The following is a 25,741-nucleotide window of genomic DNA, read 5'->3' as shown; positions in this document are numbered from 1 at the left end:
CACACTCGCACACACACTGCTGCTGTCTCACAGACCGACAAGAAATCCCTCAATCAGTCTTCACCAGCCCAACATTACAATGCACTGTGAGTTCAAGTCGTATTTCTGTTCTATTTTACAGAATTGTTCAATTTCAGTACAAGTTTGAGATTACTGAGATACTATTTTTGTTTCAGGAATACCTGATTTAACTTTATTGTCATTTGTCCATGTTTCTGTTTGTTTGTTTTTATATAATAACAAATGAAACATAATAAAAACTACTTTTGTTTCTAAATTAAAGCAATATAACAAGCACCATACCTTATTCCCATTCCATGCAATTATTGTTTCTATTTCATTTTTATTTTAAAGATCGTTGAAGGTAAGGGCACTTATCTATAGTCAATGACCACTACAGAGGGTATTAGTGCTATTATAAACCGAACAAATGTGTGTCTATATGTATCTTGATAGATGCATACTTAATTTCAGTTAGAAATAGTTTTCTTCATGGCAGCACAGCAAAGCATCCTGAAAAGCAGCCTTCCTGATGAATAGCCATGCCTCATTCTCATCCACAACTCTGGGAGTTTGTGTGGATGCAGCTGGATTAGAGCAGAATGACAAAGGGACTCCTCACTCGCGTCTGACAAGACATTACATCAACCTGTCACTCCACTCTCCACGGCCACAGTGGGGCTCTCCACACACTAGACATCACCTTTCTTAAAGTGCTTGTAGCTAAATAATTCCATTAACCTGTTTAGCACTGCCATTGGCTACATACATCTCAAATCTGCAGTTTTGAAAGAAACACAAGGTATAGCAAATATGTATTTTCATTTGAACACAGTATACCTCTCTAACACAGGTTTTAATGGGCTGTTACAACCACACCTACCTCCCTGCAGAATCCAACAATGTTCTCCAAGAGCTCCTTGGCCTCTCCCTCGTCGTTCTGCCGTCTCGCCTCCACGTGCATGCTCTCCCGTCTCTTCAGGGGCTTGGCACCCTTACGCAGGGTGAAGTACTGCTGAGCAGTGTGGCAGGCGGCGCAGTGCTTGGATTTCAAGTCGTTGAGGAGGGTGCAGGCTGGGCAGGCCCACTGATCAGCCTTCTCCTGGGCATTCAGGGAGGTCGAGGACGAGGAGGAGGGGAAGAGCCGAGCAGGTTTGCGGGGCCCTGCTTTGCCATGGCTGGTCCCAGGGCAGGAGCTGCAGATGGGGCCCGTTGAGCCACATTGGGGGCAACGCTGCTGGTAGTCCTGGAAGCCATGCAGTTTGGATGACCCGCAGGCGCTGCACTTGGGGGCCTCTGTGGAGTTGTGAAGGGTACACTTGGGGCAGGACCAGGTGCTGAAGTCCAGGCTCGATGGGCTGGCGGGGGTGAATCGCACAGACTCCCCCGTCAGGTCGATCAAATCGCTGGCTCCCCGGGAGGAACGGCAGGCTTCGCACTTGGAGCCGTTGGAGGAGTTATTGAAGGAGCAGGAGCTGCACTTCCAGGTGGAGGAAGATGAGAGGGAGGAGAGGGAGGCAGAGGAGCCAGAAGAGGGGGGAGGAATCAGGGAAGGACACACCTGCATGTCCTCCTCATCGAAGACGCTCAGCCGCTTGCCCGGGAAGGCTTCCCCTTGCTGGGGGGGAGGCTGCTGGGGCTGAGCGGGCTTAGAGCTGGTGGGTGGAGGTTTGGGAGGCCGCTGGGAGGTGGTCGAGGCAGTTGTGGAAGGGGTGGGGCTGGGGGCTGGATTAGGGGACCGTCCCGGATGTGGAGCTTGAGGAGGCACCTCTCTGCGGCTTCGAGGGACCGGGTTGTTCTGCAGGAGGGAGGAGAGGGGGGTGAAGGTCGATGAAGTAGAGGAACCAGAGAGTGGAGTTTCAGGGGGATCCGGAGGCACTGTCGCAGGAGGGGAATCGATATCGGTCAGGTCGATAAGGAGTGGGCCTCCACTGTTGGTAGCCGTGGGGAATCCGGCCATAGGCGTCAAAACTTCCGGCACTACCAGAGCCTCAGGAGGGATTTTGGGGAGGGAGAGCTTGCGAGGCCCGCCACAGGCAGAGCAGGAGAGGGCGACAGGCGTGTTGTGCAGGGTGCAGCGTGGGCAAGCCCAGCCCGAGAGAAGCAGCAGGTCTCCAGGAGTTGCCTCTTCGTTGCTCACCGATTTCCGGAGCTCCTCTTTGGGAGGTACCTGCCCTCGGGGCTCCAATAGGACAGTGGTGGAGTTGGAAGAAGTGGAGGAGGTAGGCGTGTTTTGTGGGGGGAGAATCCCATTGGGAGTGCCTGGGGAGGGGCCCGGACTGGCTCCAGGTCCGAAGCTACAGACAGTGCAGGTGCCGGACCCATGGGGGATGTTGAGGGTGCAACGGGGGCAGGCCCAGCGCTGCTCCTCCGTGCTGCTGAGACGCAGGATCTGGTTGAGGTCGGGTTTCTGACGGGGTGCCTCACAGATGGAGCAGCGGGGGGCTCCACCAGCGTTCAGGAAGGTGCACCGGCCACAGGACCACTCAATGCTCTCCACCGCTGCAGCCATGGAACCAGGAGAGTGAGAGTGACTACAGGAGAGACAGAGAAGGGACGTCAGTGTTGCAGGATCTACAGATATCAGCCAAGCAGACAAACACTTTAATGTTATATAAAAACTAGGGCTATCAATTAATTGCAGTTAACCTGCAATTAACACGTTAATTATTTTAATGCGTTAATCGCACTGTTGTGTTTTGCGCCTTTCCGCACACCGTACTTCAATCCCAGCCGTGGCAACATTTTTTTTTAAACGTTTTTACGGCTCATTGGACAGAAAAACACTTACTTGTCTACTGTTAAAGTGAGTTCCAGTATCACACTTACAGCATGATTTTCAAAAGGGGCGAAATAAGAACTAAGTCGCAAAGTGATTTCTAAAAGCTGATTTAGATCACTAAGTATCTGGCTTTCAAAAGGTTTCGATGAAATGAGTCGTGTATTCACTTGTTGACGCTTTAACAATATAAATCAAGTGATGTGGTTACATTAATGAGGCTTTCAAAATAATTTTGCGACCTAGTTCTTATTTTGCCCCTTTTGAAAATCATGCTCTTGCTCTTATTGTATTACTTGTATTGTAACACTTGAAATGTATTTGCTTACGATTGTAAGTCGCCCTGGATAAGGGCGTCTGCTAAGAAATAAATAATAATAATAATAATAACAATAATAATGCTGACAGTATCACACACGAGTACATCTAGTCTGCTTCGTGCTGAACACGCCTTTGCTTCTCAAAATACACTAGCAGCTCTTCTGCTACAGAAAACAACAATACAAGCCCACCAATCAAGCTAAGTATGAAAAAATGCAGCCTCTTTTTTTTTTTTTAAAGAGGTTGCGTTGCTGCTGAGCGTAGTATGTAAAGCCTAGCAATTTTTCTTGTTAGTTTACAGTTTTGGGATATGATGACAAGGTTTTTTTTTTATGTTCTCTTCACAATGAACAGTTCATTTCCTAGAAGTACTTACTGTAGCTACATATTAATAATTTGATTTAAAACTTTTTTTTTTTATTTCAGTCCACAATCACATTTAAAAACAGATCTCCTATTTATTGTGTTTTCTGATCTCTGTATGCTGCTAATCAAGCTTGAATTGCATGTTTTATTGTGTTGGTTGTATTTGTAATTTCTGAATTATTGCCCCTTGTAAATTTTGGCGACGGTCTCAATGGGTACATTTCCTGGTTAAATAAATACATAAATAAATGCATTTCAAACAATTGTATTTACAGTTAAGGATAATAATAATAACAGCATCAGTAATAAAACACATTAAATTAGACGGATATACTAATTTAAATCGCTTGACAGCCCTAATAAAAACATGAAAAATGTACAAACGACAAGACCAGAGAAGAGGCCAAGGCTCGTCTAGACAATTTTAGAATATTGTGTTCAGTTCTGATCACCTCACTACAAAAAGGATATTGCTGCTCTAGAAAGAGTGCAAAGAAGAGAGACCAGAATTTTTCCAGGTTTAAAAAGGCATGTCATATGCAGACAGGCTAAAATAACTGAATCTGTTCAGTCTTGAACAAAGAAGACTACGCAGCGATCTGATTCAAGCTTTCAAAATTGTTAAACTGTTTTACTATGAATAAAATTACTTTTAAACAGCGTGTGTAATATAAACAGTGCGTGTCACAATAAATTGGACCTGACGCGCGCTAAATAAATGGACTGCAAAGGGTTAATAATTCATGGCTGGCAAGACGGCTCAGTTCACTGGTGACTCAGAGGGGCTGCTGGGATGTGGCAGCGATAGGGGCAGGCTGGCTCGGATTGAGGCAACCGTTCGAACAGAAAAACCAGTATGACAGTATGAGAGGAGGAAGGGAGTGGCTCCAAACATTATTAATTAGATACAGTACAGTATGGGTTTCTGAGTTTAGGTTTTACCTGGTTAACATTCTCGGAACCAGCATGTATGAAACACCACAGGCTATGCTGTATTCATGGACTGCAGTTTACTGTACTGTGTTGCAATAGAGGTACAGAACACACAGTGATTTCCATCTGTGCTGTTGTCTGATTTGAGCAGTTCCCACGATGAAACACATTAGAACTATTGGGCAGTACGAGAAATAACTTTTCACATGGTTTTAAAAACATAGATTCTGCATCTACGGGGCTACACAATGTAAAACTGTGTGCAAGTAAAAACCAAAGCACTTTTGAAATGATTTACACTGTGCTACCAGATCAACTCCCTCTACATTTCCATTTACTTCAGAGACAAAATGAAAAGAAGTCATTCTGAAAGACCAGTGAAGCCTGGGACTGCTTTGTTTTTTTATGTATATAGAAAATCAATACCTGCCTCACAGCAAATCGAAGCTTGAGTAACCCAGAGCAGTTCCCAATGCCCCTGTGATGAAATCCAAGATCAGAAGCTGAATCACAGTGTGAGATCAGCACAGATTCTCAGTGAGTTTCAGCAAACCATCTAGAATACCAGCTAGTAATGACAGCTAGCATAAGAATCACGATTATCTTACATGATTAATATATTATATATTAATGTACAAAGTGATGCTAAACAACAAGAATGCACTCGTTAAGATAACTGTGATATTACCTGCCTGTTGTTTAGTATAAAAGACCATACACACCTATACTGATTGTGAAACTAGCAAACAAGTAAGTCTGTAAGTTTTATTATTATTATTATTATTATTATTATTATTTATTTCTTAGCAGACGCCCTTATCCAGGGCGACTTACAATTGTTACAAGATATCACATTATTTTTACATACAATTACATTATTTTTTACACATTATTTTTACATACAATTACCCATTTATACAGTTGGGTTTTTACTGGAGCAATCTAGGTAAAGTACCTTGCTCAAGGGTACAGCAGCAGTGTCCCCAACCAGGGATTGAACCCACGACCCTCCAGTCAAGAGTCCAGAGCCCTAACCACTACTCCACACTTTTAGAAACAATGTAAATATTGCCTTTGGGAAGCCCCAGTGTTAAGTGTCTGCACAATGGCTCTTTCTCTGGCAAGAAAACCTTTTTTTACAGGTTCTCATGACAAGCCACCAGCATTCTGCTCCCACCCCCACCCACCTTCATAAAAGTGATCAGTGGGTACTTGCTCAGTGATTTGAGTCAAGGCAGCCCCTGTTGTAGTTTTCCAGTAAAACCTTATTCAAACTTTTCACATCATTTTATTCCTGCCCCAACATGGTTTTGAGAGCTACTGTTTTTATTTGATAACGGCACAGCTGTTTGGAACACTAAACAGAAGCACGACTGCTTGTCTTGTTCTACCCTTGCATTGTCATTTCAAAATTCCAATTTCTGAAATAGTGTAAATATACAATTATCACTTAAAAATAAAGAGAGCAAACATTTGCCTGATTGATGCACTACCTGTTACACTGCATTTAGGAACCTGGCAGCTGGTTTGGTTTGCTTCCGGTAAATGATTTAACACACTGCACAGAACTGTACGATTTCTTTAAAACGTCTTCAACGAAAAAGACACTGGCTGCATCAAAGATCGAAAAATATTTCTACTAAAGATTGCTTTGTCTAGTTTTTATTTTGTTTGATAATTCACAGATGGTGAAAATAGAATGTCTTTAAAAGGTGGACATAAAAAAAAAACTAAATATATTCCACAATTTAGTATTTACTGTTTTTCAGGTAAGCATTTAAATATTTAGAAACATTTGTTGTATAACACTTAACAGAAAATGGCAATGCTATTTTTTTGCTTTAAATAAATATGTTTAAATAGTGAAATACCTATTTTCAGACGGTGAAATGTTGTGAAAAAAGCCATTTTTACCATTAAAGAAATACACCCATAATTATCATATATTTACTGAACTACTACAGTACATAGAACTCTATTGAATTTACAACATCTTCAGGGGCTTTTAATAACAAGTTTGGATACAACAACCCTATTTTCTGGACACAGTAATTCTCCCTAAAAACATTGTTAGGAGCTTCTCTCCTGCAGTGAACTCCTGTTCCTGCTTTCGAAATGTGCTTCCAAAAATAATCTGATCATTAAATAGTCTCTGTAGTAAAAGGGTATTCCTCTCCCCTCAAGGAGTTCACAATGTAATAAAGTTTTAAATATGGAGCGTGAATTACCTAAGATTAGCCTGACAGAACGGAACACAATTAGCCCTCACTGTAGGGAGAAAATTACCTGGATTAGTGTTGTAGGATTGGGAGGAGGCTGGCAGAAGATAACCAGCACAGTGACACACACTCCCACAAGGAGGCAATTCTCCAGACTGTCAATGAATTCCAGCATGCAAAAGCTGCACTGCTATCTGCAGAACATTGCTGGAGGCAAAGGCCAGGGAATATTGCCTATGAGTGATGGCTACTGGGATGCATTTTAAACACTGTCCCAACTAAAGTATTATTATTATTATTATTATTTATTTCTTAACAGACGCCCTTATCCAGGGCGACTTACAATCGTAAGCAAATACATTTCAAGTGTTACAGTACAAGTAATACAATAAGAGCAAGAAATACAATAACTTTTGTTCAAGCAAAGTACAAGTGTGACAAACCACAATTCAATAATACAGCAGATAATAGTGATAGTTACATCAGGATATGATTAAATAGTGATAGTTACATCAGGATATGATTAAATACAAAATACTACAGGTTAAACACTTGGCAGATTACAGTATTCTGAAGTACAGGATTAAATGCAGTAAAATAGGGGGCAGATAAGAGCAAAATAAAGCACATTTAAATGAAGGGTGATAGTGTCCCAGGATACAAACAGAGGAGTTCTACAGGAGGCGCCGGAATGTGGTCAGGGACTGGGCAGTCCTGACATCTGTAGGAAGGTCATTCCACCACTGCGGAGCAAGGGTGGAGAAGGAGCGGGCTCTGGAGGCAGGGGAGCGTAGCGGAGGTAAGGCCAGTCTTCTAGTGCAGGCGGAGCAGAGAGGTCAAGTGGGGGTGTAGGGAGAGATGAGGGTCTGGAGGTAGCTGGGTGCAGTCTGGTCAAGGCATCTGTAGGCTAGTACAAGAGTCTTAAACTGGATGCGAGCGGTGATCGGGAGCCAGTGGAGTGAGCGGAGTAGTGGAGTAGCGTGGGCGAAGCAAGGCAGAGAGAACACCAGGCGGGCAGCAGAGTTCTGGATGAGCTGGAGCGGACGGGTGGCGGACGCAGGGAGGCCAGCCAGGAGGGAGTTGCAGTAGTCTAGGCGGGAGAGTACCAGGGCCTGGACCAGTATCAACAGCTAACAAAATACTGTCAGTAAATCTTATCTAATGTACACACTGCCATCACTTCAGAGCGCTCACAGTCTCCTATACAATATAACTGAATAGTTGTTATTATTGTATCTTTTTGTTACTTTAAAAAAGCTGCTACAATCATGGGATATGTAAGAAAAGAAGAAACAAGTAAGCCTACATCTGTGGTATTTATTGCTAAAGCAGAAAAAATAAATAACATTAAAAAAAATCTGTAACAAGAAAAATGTTCCCCTGTCTGTATTAAATGCTATTTAAAAAAAAAAAAAAAAAAAAAAAAAACCTGAACAACATTTTAATTTAAACAGCCTTTAATATGGGTAGTGTTTTGTTTTTGTTTTTTTAATATAGATTTTGTTGCTTAAGTAGTCTCGTTACCAATCAACAAATTCCTTTTAAAACACACAGTGCGTTTGTTAATACAGCACTCAAGACAGGGAAGGGACTATTAAACAAATCCCACGCAGAAATCACCTTGTTACAGAACAACAGTATACAGTATACATGCAGCATGGTCCTAATAGCAGTTATGTTAAGTATTCTGTAAACATTTTGTCTAATAGTTAAAAAGTGCAATATGGGGTTTGTTTTCAAAAGATATCGCCACGAGCATGAATGGAATACCTAATGTGATCGAGATCATTGACGTGGATTTTGCCTAACATATTTGTAATATTATCAGACTCCTTCCCACACTGTATGTACACTCTCACCTTCACACGTCTGTATGCACATATTATAACAAGTTCTTATAATACTGTAAGTATTCCGTGGCTACTTCTATTCATGTTGAGTTTATTTATCACGGAGGTGAGCAAACAGTACCAGAGAAAATACATGATTAGAGGATTTCACCGAACAAATAACTATAAACAAATTGTGTATTGGGTTGGGGAGTTCTATCATAATTTTAAAAGCTTAATAAATATATAATGAAGTGTTACATACATGGTATACATGTATAATAACTAACAACTACAAACACAAATGACACTTCAGACATATTTATTTATAGCCTTTGGCTGCTGCTCGCAGGTGAGAGAGCCATCTTGCTGTACGCTAGTAATTTCCATAACAGCGAATTATGCTTCCATACATTTTTCTTCATCTCGTTAACATGCATTTTGCTTAACAAGTTCCCCTTATTTAGTCGTTGAGACAGGAAGTGATGTACGTGACCTGCGACAATTAAGCTTTTTAACGAGAAATGCATTCATTAATGACCTCATCGACTCAATTTCAAAGCATTAAATGATTGATTTAATTAACACATTTTCTTTGAAACTCACTTCCTACTAAAGCTCTCGTTACTATACCACGACTTCATTTGCAAGTTTTTTGCTAAATTTCATTACATTTTACGTTGTACACAGTTATGTGCATGGGTAACATTTTGATTTAATTTGGCTGTTGGGTCATTAACTGGGAATTTTACATACTGCTACAATACGTACCGGATTTCACAGTACTGTACTCTACGTGTCGTCTCTTTTGGCAAGTGATATTTTCAGAATCATATCGTTCTGAATTAAAATACTTCTTCTGTAGAAAATATAGTACTGTACCAGCAAAACCAATACAGTACATCTACATGGAAGCCTACTTATTTTAAAACACAGTCCTTTCAGTTATGTATTTTGTGACGTATCTTTTTTGTGTTCCCTGAAAAACGGACAAGGGTTGGAACAGGCCAAAATGAAATAATCAGATATGCATCACACTCGTTTAAACGCCACTGAAGTCAACATTTTATAGGGTCGGATATGTGAGTACTGACTGTATGTAAAATAAACTCTGAAAAATTCCCAGAGTTTTTTTTTAAAGATAAAAACTGAAAATATGGAACACAAAGTATTTTCAAATGATGAGCGGAGATCGCTTTTCAGAGCAAGACAGGTCGCGTAGCACAGTGCAGTGAGGACATGATTATGCTGTGACTTGCGTAAATTGCATAAACCACGCTGAACTCTTGAAGGAGCTGCAGTCTCCTGTGGTTTCTCAGCTGCTGTTGCAAAGGAAGTTGGCGTGTCAACATCGCAGGTGCCTCGCCTTGTGATAAGATGTGATTTCATTCTTTTTCATTTCATGTAGAAATAAAAAACAGCGATTCATTTTGTTTAGGAATAAAAAAAAAAACATTGACTCGTATTTTAAATTATGTACAGTGCCTTGCGAAAGTATTCGGCCCCCTTGAACTTTGCGACCTTTTGCCACATTTCAGGCTTCAAACATAAAGATATGAAACTGTAATTTTTTGTGAAGAATCAACAACAAGTGGGACACAATCATGAAGTGGAACGAAATTTATTGGATATTTCAAACTTTTTTAACAAATAAAAAACTGAAAAATTGGGCGTGCAAAATTATTCAGCCCCCTTAAGTTAATACTTCGTAGCGCCACCTTTTGCTGCGATTACAGCTGTAAGTCGCTTGGGGTATGTCTCTATCAGTTTTGCACATCGAGAGACTGAAATTTTTGCCCATTCCTCCTTGCAAAACAGCTCGAGCTCAGTGAGGTTGGATGGAGAGCATTTGTGAACAGCAGTTTTCAGTTCTTTCCACAGATTCTCGATTGGATTCAGGTCTGGACTTTGACTTGGCCATTCTAACACCTGGATATGTTTATTTGTGAACCATTCCATTGTAGATTTTGCTTTATGTTTTGGATCATTGTCTTGTTGGAAGACAAATCTCCGTCCCAGTCTCAGGTCTTTTGCAGACTCCATCAGGTTTTCTTCCAGAATGGTCCTGTATTTGGCTCCATCCATCTTCCCATCAATTTTAACCATCTTCCCTGTCCCTGCTGAAGAAAAGCAGGCCCAAACCATGATGCTGCCACCACCATGTTTGACAGTGGGGATGGTGTGTTCAGGGTGATGAGCTGTGTTGCTTTTACGCCAAACATAACGTTTTGCATTGTTGCCAAAAAGTTCGATTTTGGTTTCATCTGACCAGAGCACCTTCTTCCACATGTTTGGTGTGTCTCCCAGGTGGCTTGTGGCAAACTGTAAACGACACTTTTTATGGATATCTTTAAGAAATGTCTTTCTTCTTGCCACTCTTCCATAAAGGCCAGATTTGTGCAGTATACGACTGATTGTTGTCCTATGGACAGAGTCTCCCACCTCAGCTGTAGATCTCTGCAGTTCATCCAGAGTGATCATGGGCCTCTTGGCTGCATCTCTGATCAGTCTTCTCCTTGTATGAGCTGAAAGTTTAGAGGGACGGCCAGGTCTTGGTAGATTTGCAGTGGTCTGATACTCCTTCCATTTCAATATTATCGCTTGCACAGTGCTCCTTGGGATGTTTAAAGCTTGGGAAATCTTTTTGTATCCAAATCCGGCTTTAAACTTCTCCACAACAGTATCTCGGACCTGCCTGGTGTGTTCCTTGTTCTTCATGATGCTCTCTGCGCTTTAAACGGACCTCTGAGACTATCACAGTGCAGGTGCATTTATACGGAGACTTGATTACACACAGGTGGATTCTATTTATCATCATTAGTCATTTAGGTCAACATTGGATCATTCAGAGATCCTCACTGAACTTCTGGAGAGAGTTTGCTGCACTGAAAGTAAAGGGGCTGAATAATTTTGCACGCCCAATTTTTCAGTTTTTTATTTGTTAAAAAAGTTTGAAATATCCAATAAATTTCGTTCCACTTCATGATTGTGTCCCACTTGTTGTTGATTCTTCACAAAAAATTACAGTTTCATATCTTTATGTTTGAAGCCTGAAATGTGGCAAAAGGTCACAAAGTTCAAGGGGGCCGAATACTTTCGCAAGGCACTGTATTTAACATTTAAATCATAATGTGATGTGATTTCATTCTTTTTCTTTTCATTAAGAAACAAAAAAGTGTGACAAAGGTTGTCTCAACTGCCTCTCGTTTAATTGGGACAGCCGCTTATTCGGGATATTTTTACTGCTCCCGAGGCTTCCCGAGAAAGTGGCGCCGACTGTACTTAGAAAATGTAGACATGTATAGTTAACGTTCTAGAGCCTGATTAGCAAATATAATGCTTAGAATTTTTTAATGTAAAGTGTAGTGGGTTGTTTCAGACTGACACAGTAAGTGATTAATAATCCTCACCTCAAGCCACAGTCGATACTGTAGTAAGGCATTCACAACGTTTGAAAATCGAGAGAGGAAAAAACAAAACAAAAGCAACAGCTTTCCAGCACAAGAGCCCTGCAGTGCTGCCTGTCAGCAAGATGGAGTGACTCACAGCATCTGGAGAAACGAGATGGAGCTCACCAGGGGATACTGCATGTTCCAGCACAGGCAGTTCTCACTGACTAACTCTTAGAAGAACACAGTATATTTCTCAATACAAATTAGTGCTGGGACCAACATGGGTTCTTCCTGTTTAAAATACCCAATCAGAATTCAAACCGATTAGCTGGAAAATAATTTAAATTTAATTTAGGGATGTTAGATTCCATTTAAACGTGAAAATGAAAATGCATTGTAAACTTAATTCGAAAACTATTCAGTACTACCAGCTTCCAGCTCTAGAGGGCTTCTATTAGACTATTGCTTAAACACTCTTAGAAAGGAGGCTGTCTGAGAAGGCCTGAGCTGGCTCTTCACATGATTCACCATAAGGCCTAAACGTTGAAGGTGGCTGGTGACAAGTTCCGTGTGGGCCTCTGCCTGTGCTGGAGACTGGGCACAAATGAGCCAGTCGTTCAGATAATTATTATTATTATTATTATTCATTTCTTAGCAGACGCCCTTATCCAGGGCGACTTACAATTGTTACAAGATATCACATTATACATTATTTCACATTATACAGTTATCACAATATTTTTACATACAATTGCCCATTTATACAGTTGGGTTTTTACTGGAGCAATCTAGGTAAAGTACCTTGCTCAAGGGTACAACAGCAGTGTCCCCCACTGGGGATTGAACCCACAACCCACCGGTCAAGAGTCCAGAGCCCTAACCACTACTCCACACTGCTGCCCAATATAATTGAGCACTTTGATGCCTCTGAGTCGCAAAGGAGCCAGGATAGCTTCCATGCACTTCAAGAAGGCATGGGGAGCTAGGGAGAGGCCAAATGGCAAGACACAGCACACATACGCTGTTCCCTGAAAGGCGAACCACCGGTAATTCCTGTGCGCTGGTTTTATGGGGATGTGGAAATAAGCGTCTTTGAGATCCACCGTGGTGAACCAGTCACCTGGCCTGATTTGCTGCAACAGCTGTTGCATCATCAACATTTTGAACCTCCTTTGGCTCAGATAGAGGCAGACCTGTCTGAGGTCGAGGATCGGTCTGAAGCCACCATCCCACTCGGGCACCAGGAAGTACCTGGAGTAGAACCCTTCCTCCAACTGGAGGTCTATCATGCATATAGCCCGTTTTTGCAGAAGACCTGTTACCTCCTGAGACACCACTGCGGCGTCCGTGGCGACTAAAAATTCACTGGCCTTAATTGCACGTTCAGGCTTTATTACTTCTGTAGACCGGACGGTCTGCAATAAGAAACTGAGCCACTCTCTTCAGAGAGAATGTACTGATTGTCCAGCTGGATGTTATTAATGAAGAGAACAGGATATTAAAAGAGCAAGCAAGTCATTCTATTTCTACTGCATTGTGTTTGCAATCATTCTGAGTGGTTCTGTTGCTCTAATATTGAGTTATTGCCATTTCCATGTAAATCTGCCTTTACCTGGCTTTGAACACGGTCAATCCCAAGTGCTGGGACTGGACACAGAACTACTTAGAATGATTGCAAGCCTCATAACACTGTAAGGAAATGTGAAACAACCAAGAATATACATTTGAAGTCACTTGCTTCTTTAGTAAGGGTTCTAAAAATAATGAGTTTCCCTTGTAGCAGCTGGAAGTAAATAGGTTAATGACTAGGTGCCCTTGCTTTGGGGCACCACTGTAAAGCCTGAAAGATCTTCCACGGTGCAGACTAAACAACAGGGAGCGACATTTTCATTTATCAACAATTGACGGAAATAAAATAGAAGCAGTTTTATTCAGAAATGACCACCATTTAGTGCTATTTGATTGCAGTGTACATCATGTGACTTAAATAATAATGTATGTGTGCTTGTACTTTACAGCAGATAAGAGGACAGGCTGGTGGGTCTGTACTGTACACAGCCGAACTTACAGGGCAAATACAGTAAGCAAAGAATACCGGTTCATCCACTCTTCCACCCCCATGCTCATCTCTCCAAGGTGTCTGCCTGCCAGATTGGGTGATAAAACAGCCAGCTCCCCTGTCTCCAAGTGTGATCGATCCCTCCCAGTGAGTGAGACTCAAGCTCCCCAGGTGGCTATCAGTGACAGGGGGACAAGACAACACTACAACACCCAGGTCAAGCAGGCAGGTGGAGGAAGGCTGCAGTTTAGAAGGGTAAATAGACACCACATGATGAATACATGCAGAACCACAGAGGGATGGAGTAGTTGTACCCCAGCTTTACAGATTTTTCAATTTTACTCGACCCCACACAGTTCTAGCCTGGGAGTATGAGGCTCAGGAAAGGGGGCCTTTGATAGCGTGGAGAATGTGGCAATAGTTTATTTATGTAAATATACCTTGCAACAGCGCAGTGGCCCTTTTAATCAGTGGCAGAAGCTCTGCTGACAGGGAGAGCTTAAATCGCAGGGGATGTGTTGTCTGACTCCACCTCCTCAGAGGGGAACATCAGCTCTTGTTGGCTCACCTCCTCAGAGGCGGCAATGGACAGTACATCAACCTGCTGCCAGTCTGTGCTTGTAGCCCCTTGGTGCCCCAAAGGGGGGGCAGGCAGAGCTGTGCGCTCACGCAGCAGCTCTGCAAGTATCGTTCCCTGATGGGCAACAGCTGCCCAAAGTTTCACCACCTGTTGGATCGGTGAAGGAGAGACAGAGGAGGATGAGGAAGACCATGAAGACGGCGTCCTATAGGGCTTTTTCCACGGTACGGTATGGTACCCTCAGTACGGGAACCAGAGCAGTACCAGGACGGTAATCGGACGGCTTGGTACCGGTTCGGTGCTTTCACCGGGTCGGTACAGTATGGTACCAGTGCGGTAACCACGTTCCCTATTCGGTACAGGTCGGGAATGGAGCGGGTCGGTGACCTACAGGTCTACTCGGTTTGCGTTACCGCAGGAAGGAGTATACAGGGATGCCCACCTGCATAAGCTTCTGGCAAAACCACACACAGACACTACGAATACGACTGGGGGATGCCTGCTTGTCAAAGCCCTAACAGCCTTTGTAATGGTGCTGCAAGCAGTCACCAAGATGGCAACGAGACACTGTGGGAGATACTACAAGCAGTCTGACACGAAGCGCGTATCTCGGTCAACGCAGAACTGCTGAGCCCAGCAGCTGTGCTCGTGTTTCTGTAAAAAGACAGAAAAACACACGAGAAAGACACTCTCACAGAAAACAGTAATAACACAATTACAGTTCACAAAATAATAATGTTGTTTACAAAAAACAAAACTTAACAAAGCAGCCTTTCAGGAGAGCACAAATCAGTCGACTCAAGTTGCTTGGTCCCTGGGAAGGGACGACACCAACTATGAGGTGTGAGATCTTTAAGGAAAGCAGTGCAGGCACGCACAGAGGGTCCTATAGGAGCCCACATCGATGTAGAGCTTCAGTAGAGTGGAGGTGCTGCAATAGCAGTTTGAATACAAGCACAAAACGAAGAATGTACAGGTTAAAAAGTGAAATGCAATACACATTTCGTACACATTACCATTTGTGTTATGTTAACTCTGTTTGATTTTCACAGCTTGGCACACAATGTGTTTATTATTTAGACCATGTCCATGAAAGCTCTGAAATATTATAAGAAAACTGTATTTTATATGAAACACAGACCCCACTTTGTCATAAACTGGCTCCAATAATCAGTGACTGACACTTGTGGGAGTTCAATTATCAAACAGTGGAGTGAGGTGAGGTAAGGCGAGCCATTCTATGTTTTAAATCTCCTGTAGTATTTGACACACTTAAAACAGACGTTCCTATCATGCTGTCTCTCCTCTATTATCAGTGAGACACAGCAGAGATTAATTGCAGGCTGCAGCTTGGATTACTATGGGGGGGACTGATGGGCTGGCACACAGGAGAGAGGAGAGATGGGCTGGCACACAGGAGACAAGGGGAGGGGGGCTGGCACACAGGAGAGAGGAGAGAGGAGCTGACACACAGGAGAGAAGATCAATGACTATGTCTGAGGAACTCCGGCACTCTGAACAAAACCGGCTAATCACTGGCTGTCAAGGGGAGGCTGTGCTGCCAGGCAACTTCCATTCACAAAATAGGTTTTATAAAGGCTTCATTCTGCAGAGCCTGAGAGAGAGAGAGAGACAGCGTGTGAGTGAGAGAGAAACAGGGCATTGTTTTTTATTTATTTATTTATTTTTAATTTAAAATGTTTGCCTTTGCTAAGACATAGCTGAGCAGGAACGTTACAGGATACGGTGAAATTATCTTCCTGTCTGCCACTCTGAACTAGAGAATGAACTTTCACAGTAAATATTTAGCTCATAATACTGTTCTAAAAGCACTTTCCCAGTCTTACAACAAATGCATCCATATCCTTATACAATGACTGGCTACTTTATTTGGATCCGTCTACCTAACTGGATTTGGCATTGCTCTGGTGTGGGGTCATGGCCGTAACTAACTATGACACCGAGGTCGTGTCCTCAGTGGTTTTTTCGCATCATAAACGCTTATGCTCATGTAATAATTATGAGAAAATACATAAAGAATCCTTAATGTTCTCTGTTGGTTTGTCGTGGAACATAGATTTTGAGGTTGAATAGTAAATACCAAGTCTGACGAGAACATGCTCAGAGGAATGCTCCGCTGTTTCTTCCTATAGTGGAGGTTCAGCGTTGAAACATTTGGTATTTGTATAAGGGCTACAGTTTGGTTAGTGAAATGCGCTATTGCGCCGGTTTATTAAAAAATAAAAGGTTTAAATAGAAAACAAAACACTGAACAAACAAAATGGCACAAAGGCCAAACAAACAGACAGACAAACCCAAACAAATATCGTGCGGGTCCTCCCTCACGAGTAGCAATTGTTATTCTTTTAATGATTTTTCTCCTTCTCTCTCTCTCCCGTTCTCCACTGCGAACACCCAACCCTGTGTGCGTGAAGCACTCACTCTTTTATGATGCTGTGCCGAGACTCGATTGCTAATCAATCATTCACTTGAATCTCAGCACAGTCTGCACGTGGACTAATTGTGCACTCCCCGTGCCCCCATACAAATACCCACTTTAATCTGCACGTGAAGTGGTTGTGCAATCCCTGTGCCTAAATACAAATATACATTTAAAATCACCTGTGCTACATAACCCACACTCCGTGCATCAACACATACACACAACACAAAACATAAAACACAAAAATACACACAGGGGAAGGTCATTGTATTTTTCATATGCCTGTTGTGCCGTGCCGCTGAGGCAATATAGATTTATTTCAATGTTGTGGATTTATATTATGTGTTTATATATCTTCTCAGACCATTGTTATTTTAAACAACTGAAATAATTAATAATTACTTCAATATTATTATATTAGGGGAAGGGGGCTGCGCTTTTAAAATCTAATTAGACTCGGAATGCGTTCAATCCTAGTATGTACGCATGTCGCTGGTGGCAAATACAGTATTTCCATCTCCCCAATTATTTGTAATATTGTCAGTATTTATGAAGTCGGATGTACGGAATCAGTGTTTCAAAAACAATACATTCAATTTTTTGTGCGGGAAGTTTACTAAACTGTCCAACATTAATGAATTCCTTACACTTTTATAGGACTCATTTAAATTTAAACATAACAACATCGGTGAACTGCCTTTTTTGGTTAATAACTTCTGTACTTCAAGACTTGATGTCAGATTTGATACCTATTGTTCCACTGTAAAGCACTCAGGCGCTATGGAAATGTAAAATTGTATTGTATGGTATATAAATACTGGCAGCTATAGCTTGGAACCTACGTTTGACCTTGGTAGAATGTCAGGTCTGGTTAGGGCCCTGTGTGGGGCACGTTCGCCTGGTATACCCTGGGTCCCTTGATTACTCCGGCAGCTCAAACGAATGTTGTAGTGTATTGCAAGTCCATCGAACAATGCTGCACTTGTAATCTTTCAAGATGATAATGCGCCATGACAGAATTATCTGAGGAGCATGACAGAGACTTCAGGTATCTTCTATGTCCACCACAATCCCCGGATCTCAATCCATTTCAGCAAGTTTGGGATGTATTATCTTTATATATGATCTTCTGCCCACCTCTCAACAACAACTGTGTGAAATATTAATGACTGAAAGGCTTGCCATCCCTTGAGACACCTTCCTGCACCTTACAGTCTATGCCACATCGAGTCAAGGCTGTGATCAGGGCAAATGGTGGCCCAAGACTACATAAAAAATAAAGAAATAAAATAATAATAAATAATAATAATAACTCATCATTCCATCATCAGTACATTTTGTTTATTAATAGAAATACCACAAAAAAACATAATGTGCATCTTTTAAAATGAAAAGAGGGAGCTCTATGCAATGATGGAAATGCATATTAGGTAAGATAAACTTGAACTATTTTGTGCGCTCTATGTATTTTAATGGAGATGTGAATAGCAAGTGTTTTACTGTCCTGTAATCCAGTCCAGTCTGAGGGAGATTCTAAAAGCAGCAGCTTATTGTGATGGTATTCTGACCTCTGTGTTTTGTTACTGTAATGAGACTGCTCTTATCAGAAAAAAAAAAAAAACTGAAATGCTGCAGATTAGTTTCCAAAAATAAGTGAATTAAAATATCCAGCAGCCAGGAAATCTAATATGTTTTTGGGGATCCAAGAGCCAGCAAATCAATACAGTCTAGTAATTAGAACTAAGTACTTTACCTTGTATCCAAGAGCCAGCTAATTCAATACAGTCTAGCACAGAGAACTCAGTGCTGTACTGGGTATCTGAGAGCCAGCTAATTCAATACAGTCTAGTATAGAGAACTCAGTGCTGTACTGGGGATCTGAGAGCCAGCTAATTCAATACAGTCTAGTATAGAGAACTCAGTGCTGTACTGGGGATCTGAGAGCCAGCTAATTCAATAGTCTAGTATAGAGAACTGAGTGCTGTACTGGGGATCTGAGAGCCAGCTAATTCAATAGTCTAGATAACTCAGTAGAGAAGCTGGAAGCTTTAATCAGTTCATACATCAGGAAATGGTTGGGAGTTCCACGCTGCCTCAGCAGAGTGGGACTTTATGGTAAAGGAATACTGCAGCTACCAGTCTCTGCTCTAACCGAGGAGTTTAAGTGCGCCAAGGTCAGACTGGAAATGACATTAGTAGAGTCACGCGATAAATGCGTAAGGGAGGCAGCACCTGTGTTGAAAACTGGAAGAAAGTGGGCGGCAAAGAAAGCTGTGGAAGATGCAAAGGCTGCCCTTCGAATTGGTGATATCATGGGGCAAGTTCAGCGTGGAAGAGGGGGTCTTGGTTTCAGTTCAGCTCCTCCTACATGGCACAAGGCAGCCCCAGCTCAAAGGAGGAAGCTGGTAGTCAACGAGGTGCAAAAGCAGGAGGAGAGGATGAGGTGTATAAAGGCCATTTCCCAGGCCAAGCAGGGAGAATGGATGAGATGGGAGAGTGTGGAACAACGCAAGATTGGCTGGCAAGACCTATGGTCAATGGAACAGAGCAGGATCAGTTTCCTCATCAGGTCAACATATGATGTTCTCCCATCACCACAGAACCTAAACCTCTGGGTAGGAGAGGATCCCTCATGTCCTTTGTGTTCATCACCTGCAACATTAAGGCAAATTTTGACAGGATGTAAGGTGGCTCTTAGCCAAGGACGGTTTACTTGGCGCCATGACCAGGTGCTGCGATGTTTGGCCTTAGCATTGGAAGACAAGCGTAACATGACCAATAAGTTGTCACCTGTTCCATCAAAACATTACACACAAAAGACAACATTCCTCCGCCCAGGAGAGCAACCACCAAGAAAAGGTGTTAAAACCAATCCTCGCCCAGGACAACTGGAAGCTGCTAGAGACTGGAAAATGCTGGCAGATGTTGGTCAAAGGCTTATTTTTCCACCTGAGATTGCCACCACTAACCTTCGACCAGATATTGTCTTGTGGTCTGGATCAGCATGCCTTGTTCACCTGGTAGAGTTAACAGTGCCATGGGAGGATGCTGTAGATGAGGCGTATGAGAGGAAGAAACTGCGGTATGCTCAACTAGCCACTGAAGCGGAACAGCGAGGATGGAGAGTTCGGGTTTACCCAGTGGAAGTGGGTTGTCGAGGATTTGTGGCACACTCTACAACCCGGTTTCTCAGAGACGTCGGATTCAGTGGCCAAGAGTTGCGCCGCACAGTGAAGAACTTATCTGAAGCAGCAGAGAGGAGCAGCAACTGGCTGTGGTTGAGACGGAAAGAGTCTGGCTGGGGATCTCAAGCACAATAGAAAGAAAGAAACGCTGATGTACAGGTAAGTAAGCTGGGCTGAGTTGAGTGGGGGACGGAGGGGGGTGAAGCTGGGACGCCAGAATCACCGTCGAGCCCTCTTGAGGTGTCGTGGGCTAGTCGACGAAACACTGAGGATGGAAGGTGCCCACTTGAAAACCCCAGAGATGTACCCTACTTAGCTCAATCCAGACGGTTGTCATGCTGATGCGCTGGGGAGGCCGCACTTTGGTTGATCCCCGGAGCCAGCATCGCAGCCGTTGTGTGTGCTGATGCGCCAGGGAGGCAAAATAAGCTGATCCCTGGAGCCAGCATTACACTTCAGCCATTAACACCAGACAGAAGGATATCTACATCATCATATGGAAGGAAACGTAAATGGATGGAGACACATATGGATCACATTAGTTTACTGTAAAGCTACGTCTTAGTTGGTGCTTATCTTGGCGAGAGCCGAGTTCAAATCAGCATGAAGTTTTAACATCTACTCTCGTGTAATGGAAATCACTACTATCCTGGGGATCTGAGAGCCAGCTAATTCAATACAGTCTAGTATATAAAACTCAGTACTATATTGGGGATCTGAGAGCCAGCTAATTCAATACGGTTTAGTATAGAGAACTCAGTGCTGTACTGGGGATCTGAGAGTCAGCTAATTCAGTACAGTGTAGTATAGAGAACTCAGTGCTATACTGGGGATCTGACACAGCTAATTCAATACAGTCTAGTATAATAATGTACTGGGGATCTGACACAGCTAATTCAATACAGTCTAGTATAATAATGTACTGGGGATCTGAGAGTCAGTTAATTCAGCTAGCTAAGTAGCTATCCAGAAACACACACTTCCCTTGCATGCTGCTAGACTAAAGCTCTTACGCTGGTTACTGATTGCAACTCTAATGCCTATTGCTGAGGATAATAACAATCCGAACTACGAAGGGTAGAGTAAGTTTAACCATACAGTGCATGTGTAGACATTGGGATTCCTTTTTATTGCTGTCTAGTTTGTGGTACATTCCATTTTTTTATGTTCTCACATCCACAAGGCAAAGTGGTTCCTGGCCACAGAAGTGATCATGGACTGTTAGCCTGGAGGGCTGGGATACGATAAAGTAAACCAAATTGCAAGCACACAGACTGCTCAGTCATATGTAAAATCCAACAGGCCAGTCAAAGCAGCCCTGCTGAATCCAGTTGCTCAACTGGAGTTTGTGCCTGTTGGGGAGAGCTGGTCCACTGACTGCATGCAGGCTCATCCTTCATGTTAACCCTGACATTTCAACAAGGGCAGCAAGGCCAGGGCTCCAGTTTGCCCTGCCAGGTTATTCCCAATTGTAGACTACAGAGGTAATTCTCAACCGTTCTCCCTAACCAAGCATGCAACGAAGCAGTAAAAGAGCAGCAGTTCCTATCCAAGAGTTGATGCAATAATTTCCATGGTCCGCACCTTTCCTATACTGTGTGAATGTAAAGCCTTGTATTCAGGTGTATTTCATTTCATGCATCAGTTTTTTTGGCAGTACCATTTTAATAGGATCATGTAAAATGTGTACACTAGGTTCCAGAAGTCGCCCCTTCAGCGGACAAATTTTAGTTCATATATTTCTTTACATTTTTAACGATCCTATTAAAAAGCCAAATAAAATGTGTGCCTAGCTAATTTGTCAAGAATTGCTACTTACCCATGACAGTAAAGAGATATTATATGGGATGAATAATGGTATGGGATGAAGGCTGTGTTTCACCTTTTATTTTAAACTCGCTTCTATTAACCCAATTTGCTGTGCGACATCTCTAAAGATTACAATTTACAAACAAGATAAAAAATGGCACCCACAGGAACAGAAAGGTTTTGTTTTTATTTATTTAAATTTTTAAAAGAGTTTCTTGGGGAGGTCAGACGCTGTAATCCAGCGCAATATACTGTCATTGGCAGAACAGAATACAGTAAAATGACAGAAAGATTAAGCAAATGCTTGCTTTATAAAACAAACACTGTCTTATGAATCCTCATTCTTTTCAAATGAGTTTGTATTTTTAGAGTCAATTACCTGTGCTGCAGAAAACTTGTTATAAAACATCCCCTCTTCCAATTTCCTTCCAAAACAAAAAGGAACCACAGCATTTTTTTTTAATCTCGAATTGCAGTTAATTGGGTTTTTTTTGGGACTTTCTTTTAAATGTTTTTTTCGGCTCCCAAGATGACTGGTTTCTTGTCCACCCCCACATAGCACTGTGACTTTACCTGGAAAGCTCCAGCTGAAAAAATGAAATCCACAATATTTCAAAGCTTTTAGCCATGCATGATCGAAACTCATTCCACTTGCACACAGTTGCCTCCATAGATCCCCAGATTCTGATACCAAGTCTGATCACAATTGAGAAAGCGCTTATCTCTTTAATTTTCCTACATATGTGCGACAGTCTCAATATACTGCCACACTTCTTTTAATGACTTGTGCCAAGCTTACAAACTCACACTAGCCTGCACCGAGAGCTTAATTAATGCTCACAAAATAAAAGCTGTTTAGATCAATATTCTATTAGTCGATGAACTGTGGCCTCCTTAGTGATAAGTGCAATTTGCCAGGGGCTAGATTGAATTTCTGGAACCTAGTTAATTCAATAATCTAGGCTAACTATTCAAGAGGTATTCACAAACCTAGGACTGGGTGCAGGACTAGTGTGAGTTTCATAACCTAGTTTGATCACACTGTATTTTATTAATTTTATTAAGTAAATGTGGAATATGTTTGGTGTGGTCGTCTAGACTTAAAGGGATCAATACACTCAAAAACACACCATTGTGGGGTTTAGGTTCAGTTTCACACTACATTTATTAACTGCAACATCAGAAAAAGGTTATTAGAGGGCAAATAAAACACAAAGAGTGAATTTAATAGGTAAATGAATCATTTATTTAACTGGAATTGCCTAAACTTAGCTGCCCGGTCAGTTTACCAGAGTGGGAACACAAGTAGCAAAATAAGTAACTATTCAAGAGGGTTTATTGCTGTAACAAGTCTCTATACTTACATGTTTTAAAACAAGAGGCGGAATCAGTGGCTGTTATATTTGATCTCTATCTAAAAATGGGCTGCGCCAACAAGAGCACAGACCCATGACACTTAAAGCAATCCCACAGCTAAGCAGCCATGAAACGTTTTGACTGTGTTTAAGTGACTGCTTCCGGTTTATAAAGATAACACTATACTGCAGAAGAAAAGAACCTGGTACCTAATCACTGCATGGGCTGTATTTTAAACTCAATGATCTAGCAGCAATCAGACCATATGAGGTGCCAGGATACAACAGATTACCAAACAGATTAATAAACATGTACAAACTGAGTTCCGCCATTCTTGGATTCCAGTTAGCTATGTCAAGTGTGATATTTGAACAATCAGTCCTAATTTTGTTCAGTAATTTTCAGCGTACACTACTCCAAACACACATACACACACACACACACCAGTTTGCCTTACCTTCTCTCTCTATGTGGTAGAGGCTGTTGCTGCTGTCTGGATATAAAGGTGCTGCCCCAAACCGGACTACTGTGACTGTTTCTGAGCCAGCCCACTGATGGCGCTGCAGGGTAAGCGGTGCTGCGGAATCCATGATCCGATTCTGTCTCAGCAGCCAGAGAAGAAGCAGAGCTCCCCATGGCCTAGCGCGGTGGGATGACCGGGGTTCTCAAAACCAGAGTGACCACCAAACCTTCCTTGGCTACAGTACACACAAAGCTACTCTGAAACTGCTTTGGTGCTTCAGTTATTACACTGCTCCTCTTGCTAGCTTCCCAAAGTCACTCGATAGAAACTACAGTTAGTTGTGAACTCAGAGGGTTGATCGATCTTATCACGCTCTTTTGATGGTTTCCTCCAGTTTCATTTGGAAATTTGAAGATCCCTTCCTGATCTGGTGTCTGAATATGGACTTCACATGCCTTTCTTATGACACTTCCAAAAGTTACCAATGAAGGAAATCTCTGGTGGTCTTTACATTTCAATTAAAGACATTTGACAGGGGATTTGAGGTTTGTTCTTGTACATGAAAGCTCCTATAGAACTCTATGATGTGCAGTCCTGCTAATGCCCCATGGTGGATTCCAGTAGCATGATGGAGAATGAATGAACTAGTCCTATGATGAACTGACCACATCCAGGTGGCCAAACTGGAATCGTCCAGTTGAAATGTGCTGGCGCACAAGAGTAACCAATGATTCCATTCTTATGACCTGTGGCTATTTTAAAAAATTGGGACATAAAACTAAGATCTAGGAATGTAAAAGTCCCACAGCCCAGGCTTCTTCCAATACATGGACTGGGATGGTTTCAAACTGGTTAACAAGCTTATTATATTGCTCCCAAATCTGACTGAAAAATATATTATTTTAATATTTTATTACATGAGTTGCCCAAGATTTAACATTATATTTTCAGTTCAAAATAAAATGTATGTAGGCATGTATTATTAAAATACTTCAGAATGAGTTTCTCAATCTATGGTAAGATTTTTAAAAAATGTTTAGTAATCTTTCAACCAGTTCCACTATCAAGACAAACTGTGCTTGTAGAAATTGTTTGGTGATTTAATCTTACTAACAACTTTGTTTCCAACAGCACATCAGGTTTAAGGAATCAGATGTTCATAGCAAATGTTACAGGATGATTTACTGAACTAAGCATGACAATAAGCAACATAGGGCGACGCTAAAGTACATTCATTTAATAAAAAGCATTCTTGTGTATTTGATGTAGTTTGAAAAGATAAAAATCGCCTGCAATAACGTTCTGAAAACACAGAAGCCACCATGCCGCTGAGGGAAAAAAAATACAGTATATATATATATATATATATATATATATATATATATATATATATATATATATATATATCAGGCGTTATCCTTTAGCAGTTTAAATAACTCACGTGCTCTACGGCTTCATTTACTAGGCTCAGAATTCAAAACCAAACGAGTGAGTCAGCAGCTATCTGCAGCAAAGCTGTTAAACTGAGCCTAGTGTTTTAGAGGGCTCATAAAACGGGAACTATTGTATTAAGTTTTCAAGAAAATACAAGCAAAATCCACGATTCGTTTTAAAAACTTGGCTTTTACTTTTTCCTCAAGCAGCGCTTCTGATTTCTTCACTGGCACAAGGACTGTTCATTGATCGACTGCATAGAAATGGATACAAAAACGTCTGCTGCACTCAGGCGGTACACTACAGTACGCACAGAAAGCAATGTAAGTTATGGCAATGCTTTACGTTTAATATGAATGTGACTGCTGTTTCAGCAATTATTACCCGAATCCAAATACGCTAGGCACTTCTTTAGATATTGTTTTGATTATGATAAATGCCTAATACACGTACACCTATAATCAAGAACGTTTTAGGTATGGCACATTTTAAACGTTGTGTCATTCTGCTGGTTTTATGTTTGTTTTAACTAGTATGAACTTGAACGGATCAGATCAATAATGCATTATACGT

The 25,741-nt window shown here is 41.8% G+C and overlaps 1 protein-coding gene across 2 annotated transcripts in view; it reads right to left on the bottom strand.

Annotated features, from left to right (window-relative positions):
• The window catches only part of LOC117431622 (calpain-15-like), a 56,823-nt gene that overhangs the window by 19,701 nt on the left and 11,381 nt on the right, over positions 1 to 25,741 (bottom strand). The window contains exons 1-2 of one of the 2 annotated variants that reach the window (XM_034052742.3): positions 23,729 to 25,028; positions 884 to 2,534 (exon numbers count right to left, since the gene is read on the bottom strand). In XM_034052742.3, coding sequence (XP_033908633.2) covers positions 884 to 2,534; positions 23,729 to 23,907 — 1,830 coding nt within the window. In that variant the 5' untranslated portion in view covers positions 23,908 to 25,028. Of the gene's footprint in view, positions 1 to 883; positions 2,535 to 23,728; positions 25,029 to 25,741 lie in introns of those variants that run through there. The other variant, XM_034052743.3, reaches the window with a different exon arrangement.

This window comes from Acipenser ruthenus, chromosome 22 (genome assembly GCF_902713425.1).
Source record: "Acipenser ruthenus chromosome 22, fAciRut3.2 maternal haplotype, whole genome shotgun sequence".
Taxonomy (NCBI): domain Eukaryota; kingdom Metazoa; phylum Chordata; class Actinopteri; order Acipenseriformes; family Acipenseridae; genus Acipenser; species Acipenser ruthenus.
This window is presented reverse-complemented; position numbering and strand designations above follow the sequence as displayed.